Raw genomic sequence first — 15,000 nt, forward strand, 5'->3', positions numbered from 1 at the left:
GGCAAATGTTCAGACGCGCTGCCCGAGTTCTTCGACCACTGCGTGTTTACGATGCTGCGAGAGCAGGACCGACAGCCCGGTGAGTCACGATCCCGCCGATGTGTTCATGCTGCTCCGCTCCGAGCTGTGAGTGTTGAGTTCTGCTGTCTCTGCTCCGGCAGGTGAATCTCTGCACGGCTACAGGATGTGCATCCAGGCTCTCATGCAGGACAAGCCCCAGATCGTCACGCTGAACCTCGCTGAAGTGAGTCACACTCGTGCAGCCTTAGTGACCTCTGACCCCTCTATATCTGACCCTGCAGCACAGAAGCAGTCATAAGCAGCACAGCTATATCTGCAGCAATAGCCAACAATACATTGTATGGGTCACAATTATACATTTCTCTTTTATGACAAAAATCATCAGGATATTAAGATCATGTTCCATGAAGATATTTAGTAAACTTCCTACCGTAAATATATCAAAACTTCATTTTTGATTAGTAATATGCATTGCTAAGAACTTCATTTGGACGACTTTAAAGATGATTTTCTCAATATTTAGATTTTTTTTGCACCCTCAGATTCCAGATTTTCAAATAGTTGTATCTCAGACAAATATTGTCCGATCATAACAAACAATTTAAATTTTCATCAATTTAATTATACTACTTCATTTTAACTTTAAGTTTTAGTGATTTTGCTTTGTTTTTGTCATTTTTATTAGTTATTTTTTGTCTATATTCTTTTATTTCGGTTTTAGTTGTTTTAGAAAGTTAAACTCAACAATAATGAAATGTTGCCTTGGAAACTAGCTGAAATAAATATCTAATAAATATTTTATTTTATTTCAAAATGTTTCTTTCTATTTTGCCTAAATGTTAATATTTATAGAAATATTTACGAAATCTGTTTTGTTTTTTTCTCAATTCTGTAACACATAAATTTTTGTTGTATTGTTTTAATTAAATTAATAATCCAAAAGGATGTCTAAACAATTTAATTAATACAACTATAATTGACTAATTTATTGCAGTTGTAACAATAATAGTGCCCCATGAAATTAATTTATATAGTTTTTTCAATACGTACTTTAGTTTTTCTGGATTTTGTTGCATTTGTATTATTATTATTATTATTGTTATGTTTTTAAATATGTCTGTGGTTTTAGTTTTTTGTTTCCGTTATTTTAGTGCATCAGTTCAAACTAAAAAAAAAAAGAAGAAAAGCTGCCTTGTCAACTTGCTGAAATAAAATATGTATTTTTGAATATTTTATTTTATTTTGGTAAGTGTTCATTTTCTTTCAGGTTTTGGTTTTATTTAACAATAGAGACAGAGCACATTTAGGCCACGCCCACACCGGGGGGGAACAATCCATCGCTCTCCATTGAAGCTGCTTCCTGGTCATTTCTGACTTCTAACTAAAAACAGAACAAGGCCTAAAAGCTGCTGTGTGACGAGGTGTACAGCAAACAAGCTAAAAAACCCAGAACTAGGTTTTTATAAGCTGTCGACCCAAAAAAACGAGCGTTTAGGGACACAAATAGTTGTAGATGTCAGGGTATTTCACGTTGGGCCATTCAGTTTGATCATTTCTCCAGCAAAAGGAAGGAAAGGAAAAGGGGCGCTGACACAGACCAATACAGTTCAGTTTCTCAATATATCTCCTCCTCTCAGGTTCACATCGGGTGGTCAAATAATCCTTTGACATGGTTAAAAATAATGAATGTTTCCTGTCGCTGATCGCGTTTCCCTTCAGTGGGCGCAGTTCTCAGAGTAATGTGACACGTTGTGCTCTACTTTTGTGTCTTTAAACGCTTGTTTTTTGGGTCGACAGCTTATAAATACGTAGTTCTAGTTTTGTTTTGTTATTAGTCAGAAATGACAAGGAGGCAGCTTCCCGCAATACAAAGTCAATGGAGAGCGTTGGATTGTTTTCTCCCCCGGTGGGCGTGGTTTTCAGATTATGACTCGTGTCGATCCGTCTCTATAATACCCCTGTGTGACCTCTGACCCCCGTGTGACCCCTTCCACAGCACCTGGAGCTGCTGCGCTCCCATCAGAACCGGCCGGTCAAGTGTCTGACCATCATGTGGGCTCTGGGACAGGCGGGATTCTACGACCTCAGCCAGGGCATCAGAGGTGGGCGCCGCTGAAAGCAGGGCAAAGACCAGAGACAGCTTGAGAAATCATTGAGAAATAACTGCTGATGTGTGGAACTGCACTTCTGCAAGCTCTCTTTGGGATTTAACATGAACTTTATAACATCTGGAATGTGTTACGGAAGCAGCAGTGCTGTGGTTTTTGATGGTGTGTTTTGTCCTGTAGTTTGGTTGGGGATCATGCTTCCTGTTCTGGGGATAAAGGCTCTGTCTGCGTATGCCATCGCTTATCTGGAGCGCCTGCTCACGTGAGTCTTCACTAGAGTTAGAACTTTGAGTTCTGGACCGTCTGAACTGAATCTCAGGTAATTTGTGTCTGTGTTTCAGTCTTCATGCCAACCTGACCAAAGGTTTCGGGATCATGGGGCCGAAGGAGTTCTTCCCGCTGCTGGACTTCGCTTACATGCCCAAAAACGCCCTGTCCCAGAGGTGAGACTCGCTGTGTGACGCACAGATCATCCTCCTGATTCAGATTCACGTCCTGATTCATACTCGCGTCCTGATTCATACTCGCGTCCTGATTCGTATTCACGTCCTGATTCGTATTTGTCCTGATTCATATTCATGTCCTTATTCACATCCTGAGTCACATCTTGATTCATATTCATGTCCTGATTCATATTCACATCCTAAATTAACGTGCTGATTCATGTCCTGGTGTTGTTGTGCAGTCTGCAGGAGCAGTTGTGTCGGCTGTACCCGCGGCTCAAGGTCCTGGCGTTCGGAGCCAAACCTGAATCGACGCTGCACACGTATTTTCCTTCGTTCCTGTCCAGAGCCACGCCGAACTGCCCTGACGCCATGAAGAAAGAGGTGGGACACACAGTGCCTTATAAACCATGTGGCTCAGTTTCTCCTGGATCCCGTGAAATGGTTTAGTACAATTTTAAGGATCAAAAAGATGTCTGATCAATTGAATTCATAAAATTTTTAAATACATCTTTAATAAACAATTTATTAATTTATTACGATTTTAACAATAACAGTTTTTTTTTTTCTTTTTTTTTTTAATTGTTTTCATTTTTCTAGGTTATATAGTTTAATACAAATTTATTATCAAAAATGGTGGTGCTCAAATGAATGCTTAAAACATTTAAATACATTTTTTAAAATACATTTTTAATTAAAATGTATGTAGTGTAATGACATTTGAACAGCTCCTTTTGTTGTTTAGCAAACACATTGTTGCACAAAAGAGGTTTACTGTTGAAATTAAAACATTGTGATATTTCTTAAAATATAATTTTTTGATAGACTGTTTTATTATTATTATTAATAATATTAATAATAATAGTGTTGACATGCATTTTAGTGCACAATAGTAATATTTCCGTCACCGTTTCTTAGCGTTAAACCAAATTATTATTATTATTATAATTTTTAGGTTGTCATGAAGAGCTTTGAGTTTCTGTGTGTTTTCTTTCTATGTATTTCTGACTGGATTCACACTCATTAGTGTGCTGTCATTGCTGTGTGTTTGTGTGCAGCTGCTCAGGAGCCTGACGGAGTGTCTGACGATGGACGGACAGAGTTTGAGCGTCTGGAGGCAGTTATACACCAAACACCTTCCGCAGTCCAGGTCAGCCTTTCACCATGAAACACCTGCGCAGGATTGGACTGAACGCTTCATTAATGCTCTTCTCCTTTTCTCTTCAGTCTTCTGTTGAATCACCTGCTGAAGTCATGGAACACACTTCCACTGAAGGTAAGAGTCCAACTCTCTCTCTCTCTCTCTCTCTCACACACACACACACACACACACACGTGCACACTCAGACATGCTCTCTCTCTCTCACACACACACACACACCAGAGTCTGTTTACTGAAAGAGAAAGAATTGCCTGCATGTGATTTATTTTTCTTCATGCAGCAGTCTTCCTTCACTGTACAGTGTATTTTATTCCCATGTCCTGTTTAAATGATATTAGGCAACATTACTGTTCATAAATTACATTAATGGACATTTTTAGAAACTCTTGATTTGGCTATGAATGCAGCATGTGTTGCTGATGTGGCGTTAAATAAATAAAGCCAGATCTAGCAGCCTGTGCTCATCATGTGGTGTTGTTTAGTTGCAGAAAAACCTTCAGGACACCATCCAGTCGTTCAGAGTGACCAATGACGAGCTGCAGAGCAGCACACACACACCGCACATCAGCGACTGCAACTCGCTCTGCCACGTGAGACACACACACACACACATCAACCCGCTGACTTTAATGATGCTTCATATACGTGTTAGTCAATTTGTATTATATTTGATATATGCAGTCAAACCAAAATTGATTCAGACACCTTCAACATTTCTCACATTATCACAGTTTATTCGCTGTAGTTTAGAAAGCGGTAATAAAATATGAGAAGAACAAGAACTAACTGATCTTGATGAAGTCAGATAACTTTGATAGAAAGGTATGTAATGAATTCGGCTGAATAGCTGTCAGCTGTTAAAGTTAGGAACACAATTTAGCTCAACCAATTACCGAGCAATGCTTCATTGTGTTCAGTCTGTGTGGAAAAAGATCACATTAGCAATTAAAGAAAAAACTATTTAGCAAAACATTCTCGTGTGTCTGAATCATTTTTGCTCCCAAATTTTCATCAGTTTTACTGGTAGTCAACTATATGAAGAATTTTTAGCTGTTGTAGATGTTGTACTGTGATATCTGTGTTTCCCATCAGTCTCTGCAGCAGAAGATGCACGGTCGGGGGTTCCCGTGGTGGCGCGTGCTGATGATGTCACTGGTGTTTGTGGCGGGCTTCATCGCACATGACGTCAGGTCGCAGGGGTCGTTCGGCGACTCCACCACAGCGCTGTACCTGGAGAGGTCAGGGGTCACGGCCGTATCCCAGCAGGCCTGGAGTAAGGTGTCACACTACGGCCAGCAGGGCGTCAGGTGAGGAAGCGTCAGACGTGTGCTAGCCGTGCTTCTGCTGCGTGTCACGTGACTCAAGCGTGTCTGTGTGTGTTTGTGTTGCAGCTGGCTGGCAGAGAACACGCCGCACTATTACTCGCGCGCGGTGGAGAAGACGGCGCCGCTGCTGGAGGACGCTCGCGAGCGGATGAAGGTCACCGCGCTCTTCATCACTCAGAGGAGCTCAGAACTCTTGCTGTGGCTGCAGGAGAACGTGCCGCTGCTCATCCAATGGGTCAGCATATACATCCCATATTCTCTTGGGTTTTTTCTTGATACAAATTATGATTGTGGTATTTAAAATTTTATTTATTATTTTGTATAAAATATATATATATATATATATATATATATATATATATATATATATATATATATATATATATATATATATATATATATATATATATATATATATATATATAATTAAATTAAATATTATTAATATAATTATTTTATGCTAATACTGATATATGTGTGTGTGTGTATATGTGTATATATATATATAAGTTATAATTAATAATATAATTAATAAATTAATCTCAGTATTAGTATAAAATAATTATAATAATATTATTTAAAATTAATTATAAATATATATATATATATATATATATATATATATATATATATATATATATATATATATATATATAATTAATAATAGTAATTAATAATAGTAATTATAGCAAAAACTATTTCTATTAATATTATTAAAATGAACTTTCTGTAAAATATTAAAGAAACATATTTTATATAAATATTTTAAATTAATAATAATTGCCAAATTTAATTATTTTTCATTCAAAATATCTACAATAAAAGTTATATTTACATTTTATTATTAATAATTGAAATTGAATTATTATTCTTTTTATTGTATTTATTATTATTAATAATAATAAAATATCAGTATAAAATATATTAAATAAGTTACAACAGATCTCACATTAACCTCTATGTATTTGTGTCAGTGTTATTTTAGTATCATTTTGTTTTTATTTTATTTTTGTACTTAATTATGTTTGTATAGTTTTATTTAATTTTGCTATATTGATTTTCTTATTTTAGTACTTCAAGTTAGACTAAACTGAGAAATGTTTCTTCAGCAGTGAATAAATGTTTGTAATGGTTGTAGTTGTCTGTGTAGATGTTAATTGCAGTGTCTGTGCTCGTCAGGTCCACGCCAACACTCCGGAGAGCGTGTTTGAGCTGGTGGAGTATGTGAAGCAGCTGCTGCTGTACGTCCAGGAGCACGTCCTCGTCCCGGCGCTGCAGTATCTGACCGCGGCGCTGCAGAGCGTCTGGAGGAGCCTGCAAGAGTCCTGCAAGTCAGTCACACACCGCATCACAAACACTGCTCCTTACCGACGGTCTTTGCACTGAAGCGTTCATAACAAACAGGCGTGCTGCGTCCCGATTCACCTACTGATACTGTGCCCTCAAAGTATGTAGCAGAATAGTAACTGCCCTGTCAATCATCTTATCACAGTTAACCAAATTCACATTTTGTTTAATTTAACTTCCTTCCGCATTGGAGAGAATTGAAGAGGCACATCGCGGGTCTTTCATGCCGAGAGCTCTGCTCATATGTTTGCATAATGATGCATTTAACTCTTTCCCCGCCAGCGGTTTTGAAAAAAGTTGCCAGCCACCGCCAGCATTTGAATGAATTTCACTAATATTTCATGGCCGCCAGAATTTGTTGTCTGAACATGAAATACATCAAAATAAAGATCAGACCCTCTACTTTCAAACAAACAAACAAAAAAACAGTTTTATTCTAGCTCCAAGCATTGTTTTTTATCAACACTTGAATGTTGGTTTCATTAAAAAAAAAGCAACATTTTGAGCAAAAAGCTGAGAAAATCACATTTTTATCAAATACTACATCTGGATCATATTCAGTAATATTATCAAAGCAAAGATGCCGTAGATGGCTTCCATCAGTCTCCCAAAGCTTCACACTTTCTGGATCCACATTTCACTCTGTAACTTTAGGCTGTTTTCATTTATATTGATGATCGCATTATTTTTCATACGCATATGCTCTCATATGAGATCTCTGGTTTCTGCGTCTTCCTCGTCTGTGTTTTTGATCGAGTGATTCTAGACTCATTCAGGAGATGCGTAATAGCGCCCCCTAGCGTATAACAGCGAGAACACGGAAACGTTGCGGGCGATACTAGCCGTTAGAGTGAGCATCGATCTGCACTAGTAGTAGTAGACCATCTTTGGCATACTCTTCTCAACATACTATGATTTGGAACATACTAATTCTGTTTAAGACGGATCGTGTGCAGCAGCAGTTTCTGCTGTTCCACCTTTACAACCTCTCTATGCAAATAAGCTGTGTTGTGATTGGCTGATGGCGTTGCATGTGAAATGAGTTGATGTTTTGTGTGTCTGTAGCGGCGAGGTGTCTCTGCACTGCTTACAGAAGCACCTGAGATCCTTCACCAACAGCACCTGGATTTACCTGCAGGACGCCACGTCTGCCGCCAAGAGCCGAGCGCAGGAGCTGCTGTCGCGAGCGTGATGCAAACACACCCTTCTGCTCCACAGATTCTTTTTTTTTTTGCTTTATTTTGTCAGTTTGCATGATTTTATATCTGTTGTACTGACAGCTCTGTCTTTTATGCGGATGTTTTTCATGGTGTTCTTTAGCTCTGTGTGGATCTCTAATGACTACTGCTGCTGGCTGAGCTCTGTACCTGAACACTGAACATTATTAATGTGACTGAGCGGATGGATGATTCGACTGAACCAGTCCGACCCGACCCGACCCGGACGCCAGAATAACAAAGGTTGCTATGGAAACGGCGTTGTTGAAATACAATGTATGGTTTGAAGCAGGCCTGTGTCCTGTAAGATGAGCTGATTTGTTACTTTGTAAATGATTTATAAATAAATAAACCAATGCTGTTCAGTCCTGCTCGCTGCTTCTGTGATTCTTTTTTCCAATATTCACTGTGTAATGAAACCCAACGCCTTCTGTTTAAAACATACATATATATATATCCACAAACTGTGTTTTTGTAAGAAACAAATCCATCATCAAAACGTTTTTAACTAAAATCCGAGTCCATAATGCTGAAAATGACTGGAGTGGTGTGGATTATGATGTTTTTATCAGCTCTCATTCTGACGGCACCCATTCACTGCAGAGACAGTGATGCAATGATACATTTCTCCAAATCTGATGAAGAAACGAACTCATCTACATCTCAGATGAACTGAGGTGAGCACATTTTCAGCACATATTAATTTTTGCGCGACCTGGTCCTGTAATCGTTAGAACTGTAGTTTTTGTGTACATTCATAAGTAATGTTCTTCAGCTGATGCTCCATCCCCTTCGATAGCTCAGTTGGTAGAGCGGAGGACTGTAGCGGAGAATCCACTGAAATCCTTAGGTCGCTGGTTCGAATCCGGCTCGAAGGAGGAATATCTTTTTTATCTTAAGTAATTTGTTTAACGTGCGAAGGTCGATTCAGTCGCACAAAGAAGCTCCAGATCAGTGTGTAAAGTACCTGAAAGCAACACTTAAATAAAAGTACCGATATCTAGCCAGAAAATGACTTTGGTAGAAGTTGAAGTCAGCATGTAGAATATTACTTGAGTCAATGTCTTAAAGTATGTGAAATTTATTTTACTTAAATATGAAAGGTATTTTTTAATATTAAATGTACTTAAATATTGAAAGTAAAAGCACAAGTAAATGGAAAAGGAGCAAACAAATATTTAAGAAAAAAAAACTGTTCAGTTTTAACTCAGGGTGTCCGCGGGATCTTAAAAAGTCTTAAATTGTACAAGAAAGTCTTAATTATGATTTCAAGAGGTCTTAAATTTGGAGACGGAAAGACAAGAATTGCGATATGGCTGAATGTGACGATTAAACTTCAAAAGGCTATGATTTCATTAAATAAACATGAGCGCTGCAAGATCAAAGTCCGGTGCTGCGCTGCTTGGTGTTCGGTCTTTACCGGGAAACCGTTATATTTCAGCCAAACGCGACACCTGCTGGCAGAGAATGAATTTCACTGCACGATTCAGTCTATTAAAATACATTTAGAATGATCACATAATTTAAGATATGGGGGCAGAAAATGTATAGCCTATATTTAGTTAATATCACATGAAGAGTGCCATTTATTTTTTTTCTCTCCAAAAATCAGCATGATCACAAATGTGATATTGATTTTATTCAACAGTTCAATAAACAAGAAGTTAATATTAAGAGACTTACGTTTTAGACACCATATTGGCTGTTTTTGCTCTATTTCTACAACAAAAATCATTCCAAACAGCCACAGCAGTGTTTTGCGTCTCTGAGCAACATGACTGGGTTTCGTTCCTGAATGAATCAAACGTTTAAATGATTCGGTTCAGTCGCAATGACTCACTTATTAACAGTGACTTGCTGCCACCTGCTGGCCGTTTTAATTTCACATTTATAGTATCTTCATTTTAAAAAATAATGTTAGACATCAGTTTTCAACGTTTTATGTTTCAAATATCAAAACATCATTTATGCATTTGTAACTGCACAGGTTAGCATTCTGTGTCCCTCAGAGCTGCATTAAACAGTGTGTAAATACATCTAAATGCCATTCAGATGCATTGCAAAGATACATTTTGTTGATACTGATTTAATTTGCTTGGTAACAGCCCAAATGCAAGAATTTGACTCAAAAGATTATGCACACTTTTAGAAAAAATGGCTTAAAGGTAAAAAATACCCATAAAACTTGTTGGAAAAGACTCATTTCAATCACTGCTGTGAACTGACCACACAGAATATGGCGAATATCAAAAAAAAATCAGGAGTCTGCTGTCCATAGTAATCTTTAAGATACCAGCACAATAACACACTCAGCAAAATATCATCTAATTATCGTTATCCATAAAATCCCAGAAAATATCTAGATATTTTTTTTGCCAATTTCACACACCCTAATTCATGTTATTTCATTTATTGATGATAATTGTTGAAATCAATATTATTAATGCTTTTGACTCATCCAGTTTCTTAAAAATGGTTTAAAGGTTGAAATGTAGAGTTTATCGTTTTACAAAACCTTTTGTTTTTGTGAAAACTTGTATCTGAACTGTAAATTATGCTTTTTACAGTCATTTTACAGTTTAATATGGTACTATGGACATACCCCGCTCATACGGTATTCATTTTATTTGTGCAGGTCTTAAAAAAGGTCTTAAAAAGTCTTAAATTTGAGCTTAAAAATCCTGCAGAAACCCTGTAACTCTTTCTTCCATTTTGTATTTTGGGTAAAAATAAGAAGTACTTCATTCATTCCAACATAAGAAAACATTTCTGGAATCTGCATCTGACGTGATATTTAGATGTATTAACACAGTTTAATGTAGCTCAGAGGGGACAATGATGCATTTAACCTGCAGTTACAGATGCATAAATAATGCTTTGTTTTAAACATCCGATATTTGAAATGATTTTCAACATGAAAAAATAGTTGAAATGTGAAATTAAAACCGCCAGTAGGTGGCAGCAAATGACAGTTAATGAGTGAGTCATTGAGATTCAACCGATTCGTTCAAACGGCTGATTCATTCAGAAACGAAGCATTCGACTGCGTTAATGAGTGAATCACTGAATCATTTATTCAACCGATTCGTTCAAAAAGCTGATTCGTTCAATAAATAAACACCAGATGGCGCACATCATTAAAAGATATGCTGGTACTAAAAGCGTGCTCGCGAGTGTGTGAGCACTTGTTTGCACGCGAGCCAAAGGTCAGGAGTCTAACTTACAAACGCTAGAACACTGATTCGTCAAACCTGCTTTCCTGCAGTCTGTGTTCTTCTGATTTATTAGCAAGTAACGAATATAGAAAATGTAGTGGAGTATAAGTGAAAGCTGACAGAAATATAAAAACTCAGTTACAGTACAGATACTCCCTAAAAATGCTTAAGTACTGTAATGAAGTATTATTATTTCGTTACATTACATCACTGCTCGAGATAACGGTATGAACACATTCTATAGAACAAAGCAGACCAGATGAACTGGTTTAACTGGTCAACGATTTGAATATTAATTTATTTCCATGCAACATTAACCAGCCTAACCAGAATTTTACAGTTTCTGACCAACTTTGCCTATTGAAAATATTCATATTCTGATCCAAACTGGTCTACGTGGTTTTAATATTGATGTAAGGAAATCTTGACTTAGAAGCTAATTTAAGTATTAATTTAGTGGAATAAACGTGTATTTAATAAACATCATAAATACATAATTGGTCGAGCGCTGGTAGAGTGAGTGTGTAGTACGTACTGCAGTATGCAGGAACTAGCACGCGTAGGGGGATTAGCTCAGATGGTAGAGCGCTCGCTTAGCATGCGAGAGGTAGCGGGATCGATGCCCGCATCCTCCACGTCTTTTTAAACCGCGAATTATGAAGGAATCAAATGGAAATATGAAAAGTAAACAACTCGCACTGAATTATTTATTTTACAAATATATACATTGAATCTTGAATCTCAGTATTAAAAACATGTGGATAATGTAATTTCGCAATAAATTCCAAAAATATAAAATCGTAGAAACTCGACGAGCGTTAAAATAAGTCAGTTTTGTTTTATTTTGGTTTGCTCGTCTTTTCCTGTTCCTACGTCCTTGGAATCAAACCAACCAATCTCTACGCACGGAGCTGTTGAGCGAGCCAATCAGCTGTCGCTGCGCTGCGCTCGCGAGCCAATCAGCGGTCAGATCGCTGTTGCTGTGAGTCGGGTTTGTTTGGGTTTAAAGAGTCGCCTAGTGATCGCTGAGGAGGAAGGAATAAACGCAGGTATTTATTCTCAACACAGCGATGACAAACGCGTGCTTGCTTTGAATTGTGCTTAGATTTCTTTGCTGCTCGCGTCAGAGGTGTTTTGTCCGACAATAATGCTGGTTTTGTCATGAAATCGCAGCAGTAAAGCTAACAGTTAGCGAATGCTAACCAACACCAGCTGCCGCAGCTTCAGCGGAATTCAGAAATGATCATATATTTATGATTTGGCAAGTGATAAAGAGCGATACTGACTCTAATAACATGTTTGAATCACGTAATGTCACCTACAAAAACGTACCGTGGTACAGTGATGATTTCTGATGAAAATACCGTGCTATTGTTTGATTACTATAAGGTTAGTCATACATCACGGCTGCTGTAACGTAAAATCACGGTCATCTTATTGTCCAAAAAAAAAAATTATGTTGAAAATTAATTAAACATATTAAATTATGTAATTCAAAATGCACCACAGTACCAGGGTGTTACCATGTTTTTGTACATGTATGATATTTCAGCAAGCTTCAAAGAAAATTTAAATTATTTATTTTTAGGAAACAGGACAAATTAAAAGTATTTAAATATGTTTATACTATATAAATGTATAAATATTATATAAAAAGTGAAAAACTAATGGGAGAATAATGCAAAATGTTTCAATAACATAGTGTTTATTTAGTATTTAAAATAATGCAAAATGTGCAATAAAACATATTGTGGTTATTTAAAATGTAAAAAATAATGCAAAATGCGCAATAAAATATATAGTGTTTGTTTAATATTTAAAAAATTTAAAATAATGCAAAATGTGTAATAAAATATGTAGTGTGTATTTAATATTTAAAAAAATTAAGTAATGTGATTTGCAATAAAATTGTTTAAGTTTAAGTTTATTTATTTACAGGGGCAATGCACATTAATAAATGTGCCAGAATTAGCCCAAAAGGCTATTTTTCATCTGTAGACCCTTGACAGAATGTTAAAAGGTCACCCTAAAAACAAAGACGGAGCGTCACACATATACACATCACATGGAGAGAAAGAGAGAGAGAGAGAGCGAGCCAAGAGCAATTAGCACAAGGAAGTCTACTGTCAGGAATACAGTACTAATGTTGACAGCGCTGAGCTGTCAGTAACCATTTTTTAAGATGAGACTGAAAAGACCCAAAAGTATGTAATCTTCTAATTGTTGTAGTGGTGAAGTCAGGCTATGCATACTCTTAAACAGCAGACAAATATGTACATATTTGATCAAGTTATCCCAGCTTAGCAAATTGTATTTTTTAAATATTGAACAATGATGAAACTGAACTGATTTCTTATCAAGAGTTTTTAGGGATTGTTTATACAAAGACTCTAATGGTTTCAGAGTAGTAATACTAGCTTGCAACCAAGTAGTTAAACAGTAAGTAATATGAGAAATAATCATGGAATGCACGTAAATCAAAGACGACATATAATCACGAATAAATCTAAAATTTGATAAACTAAATCTGACCCGGTTACAGACCTTTTTAACCTGTGCCTTAAATGAAAGTTTGGAATCAGTCAGAACACAGAGGTACTTATATTCAGATACAACTTGTAATCTTTCCCCTGATATAAATGCATCTGGCACTACGCTTAGTTTTGGTAATGAACACACACACTGGTTTAGAGATGTTTAACTGTAAGCAGCATTGTTCTAGCCAAGCTGTAACATGAACCAGGGATTCTGTGAATTCATTTGCAGCTTGTGGCACACTACGTCCGTGTATATAAATGACAGTGTCATCTGCATGCATTTGAATGTTAGTGTTAGGACAGACGGATGGAAGATCATTGATGTACAACGAAAAAAGTAAAGGACCCAGAATAGATCCTTGTGGAACACCAGTGGATATACTTAAGGGAGCTGACTTATAATTCTGTATACTAACATACTGTGTGCGACCTGACTGACAAGCATGATTCAATCCATCTTAAAGTATGTGGAGAGAAATTAAAACTTAATTTTAAATTTAAATTTTAATTTAGACATAAGAATTCTGTTGTTTACAATGTCAAAGGCCTTCCTGAGGTCAAGAAACACAGCCCGACGACCTCTCCTTTATCTAATAGAGACTTGACCTTTTCAGTGAAGTAGCAGTTTGCCATCTGAGTTGAATAGTTTGCTCTGAAGCCAAACTGCATTGGATGTAAAGCAAAATAACTATTATTTAAGTAATTAGTGATTTGTGCAGCCATCAATTTCTCTGCAACCGTTGAGACTGTAGGTAAAATACTAATAGGTCTGTAATTACTAGCAGAGTGAAGATCGCCACTTTTGAATATAGGCACAATAACAGATGACTTCCAAGCACATGGGAACATCCCCTGAGAAACTGAAAGATTGATCATTTTAGTAATAGGATTAACTAACGACTCACTAAGCTCTTTAAGCATTACCACATCCATACCAAATACATCCTTTGCTCTGGATGGTTTAAGAGATGTGATTGTTCTTGTGACGTCTGATTCAGGGCTTGTTCCACTGTATTAACTGGATAAACTACTGTATACTTAGGGGAGAAACGTTGTGCAATTGTGACTACCGAGTCAACGAAGTAATAATTAAGTGCTTCGGCTACATCAGCTGGATTGTTAGTCAGCTTCCCGTTAACCATCAATTCAAGTGATGACCTATCTTTTCTTTTATCACCTTGTAAGTAGTTCAATTTATTCCAGATTGTTTTAGAATTACCTCTAGCCTCATTAATTATTCTCAGGAAATAATCAGCCTCTGCTTTTCTCAGGGTCTTTACCACCTTGTTCTGTAACGTAACGAAATGTTGTCTATCATGACTAAACTTTGATCTATTTGCATTTTTCAAAGCAAGGTCCTGTTTTTTTCGTTAGTTCTAAAATATCTGAATTCATCCAAGGGACAGTGTTTTTTATTAATAAATCATCCCATTCAATCTGATGGACCGCCCTTCTGAAGTCATCTAGTTTGCGTTTAGGAATGCCATAAGAATCATATTTCCTTACGAATGAATTGAATCTCTTGCTAGATAATTTTCTGGCCACTAAAATCAAATTGTGGTCAGAAAGGCCTGTTAACATATTAAAAATTCTCTCTGCTCGGTTACTAAAAATTAAATCAATTT

The 15,000-nt window shown here is 36.8% G+C and overlaps 2 protein-coding genes and 2 non-coding genes across 4 annotated transcripts in view; all 4 read left to right on the forward strand.

The window, feature by feature from the left end:
* Nucleotides 1-7,994, forward strand: part of tmem214 (transmembrane protein 214) — a 12,797-nt gene extending 4,803 nt beyond the window's left edge. The window contains exons 4-16 of the mRNA XM_058774166.1: nt 1-79; nt 162-244; nt 2,018-2,123; nt 2,310-2,391; nt 2,471-2,572; nt 2,815-2,956; nt 3,631-3,722; nt 3,800-3,848; nt 4,217-4,324; nt 4,827-5,041; nt 5,126-5,294; nt 6,239-6,390; nt 7,472-7,994. The exon at nt 1-79 is cut by the window's left edge and continues 56 nt beyond it. Coding sequence (XP_058630149.1) covers nt 1-79; nt 162-244; nt 2,018-2,123; nt 2,310-2,391; nt 2,471-2,572; nt 2,815-2,956; nt 3,631-3,722; nt 3,800-3,848; nt 4,217-4,324; nt 4,827-5,041; nt 5,126-5,294; nt 6,239-6,390; nt 7,472-7,598 — 1,506 coding nt within the window. The 3' untranslated portion in view covers nt 7,599-7,994. The remainder of the gene's footprint in view (nt 80-161; nt 245-2,017; nt 2,124-2,309; nt 2,392-2,470; nt 2,573-2,814; nt 2,957-3,630; nt 3,723-3,799; nt 3,849-4,216; nt 4,325-4,826; nt 5,042-5,125; nt 5,295-6,238; nt 6,391-7,471) is intronic.
* Nucleotides 7,995-8,412: 418 nt separating this feature from the next.
* Nucleotides 8,413-8,501, forward strand: trnay-gua (transfer RNA tyrosine (anticodon GUA)). Its single transcript is given in 2 exon segments — nt 8,413-8,449; nt 8,466-8,501. It is a non-coding gene; the product is annotated as a tRNA-Tyr (tRNA).
* Nucleotides 8,502-11,400: 2,899 nt separating this feature from the next.
* trnaa-agc (transfer RNA alanine (anticodon AGC)) lies at nt 11,401-11,473 on the forward strand. The gene has a single exon. It is a non-coding gene; the product is annotated as a tRNA-Ala (tRNA).
* A 199-nt stretch (nt 11,474-11,672) lies between these two features.
* agbl5 (AGBL carboxypeptidase 5) overlaps nt 11,673-15,000 on the forward strand; it is a 26,377-nt gene continuing 23,049 nt past the window's right edge. Inside the window, 1 exon segment of the mRNA XM_058772171.1 lies at nt 11,673-11,887. The gene's annotated coding sequence lies outside the window, so the exon portion shown is untranslated.

The sequence above is a fragment of the Onychostoma macrolepis genome, chromosome 04 (assembly GCF_012432095.1).
Source record: "Onychostoma macrolepis isolate SWU-2019 chromosome 04, ASM1243209v1, whole genome shotgun sequence".
NCBI lineage: Eukaryota > Metazoa > Chordata > Actinopteri > Cypriniformes > Cyprinidae > Onychostoma > Onychostoma macrolepis.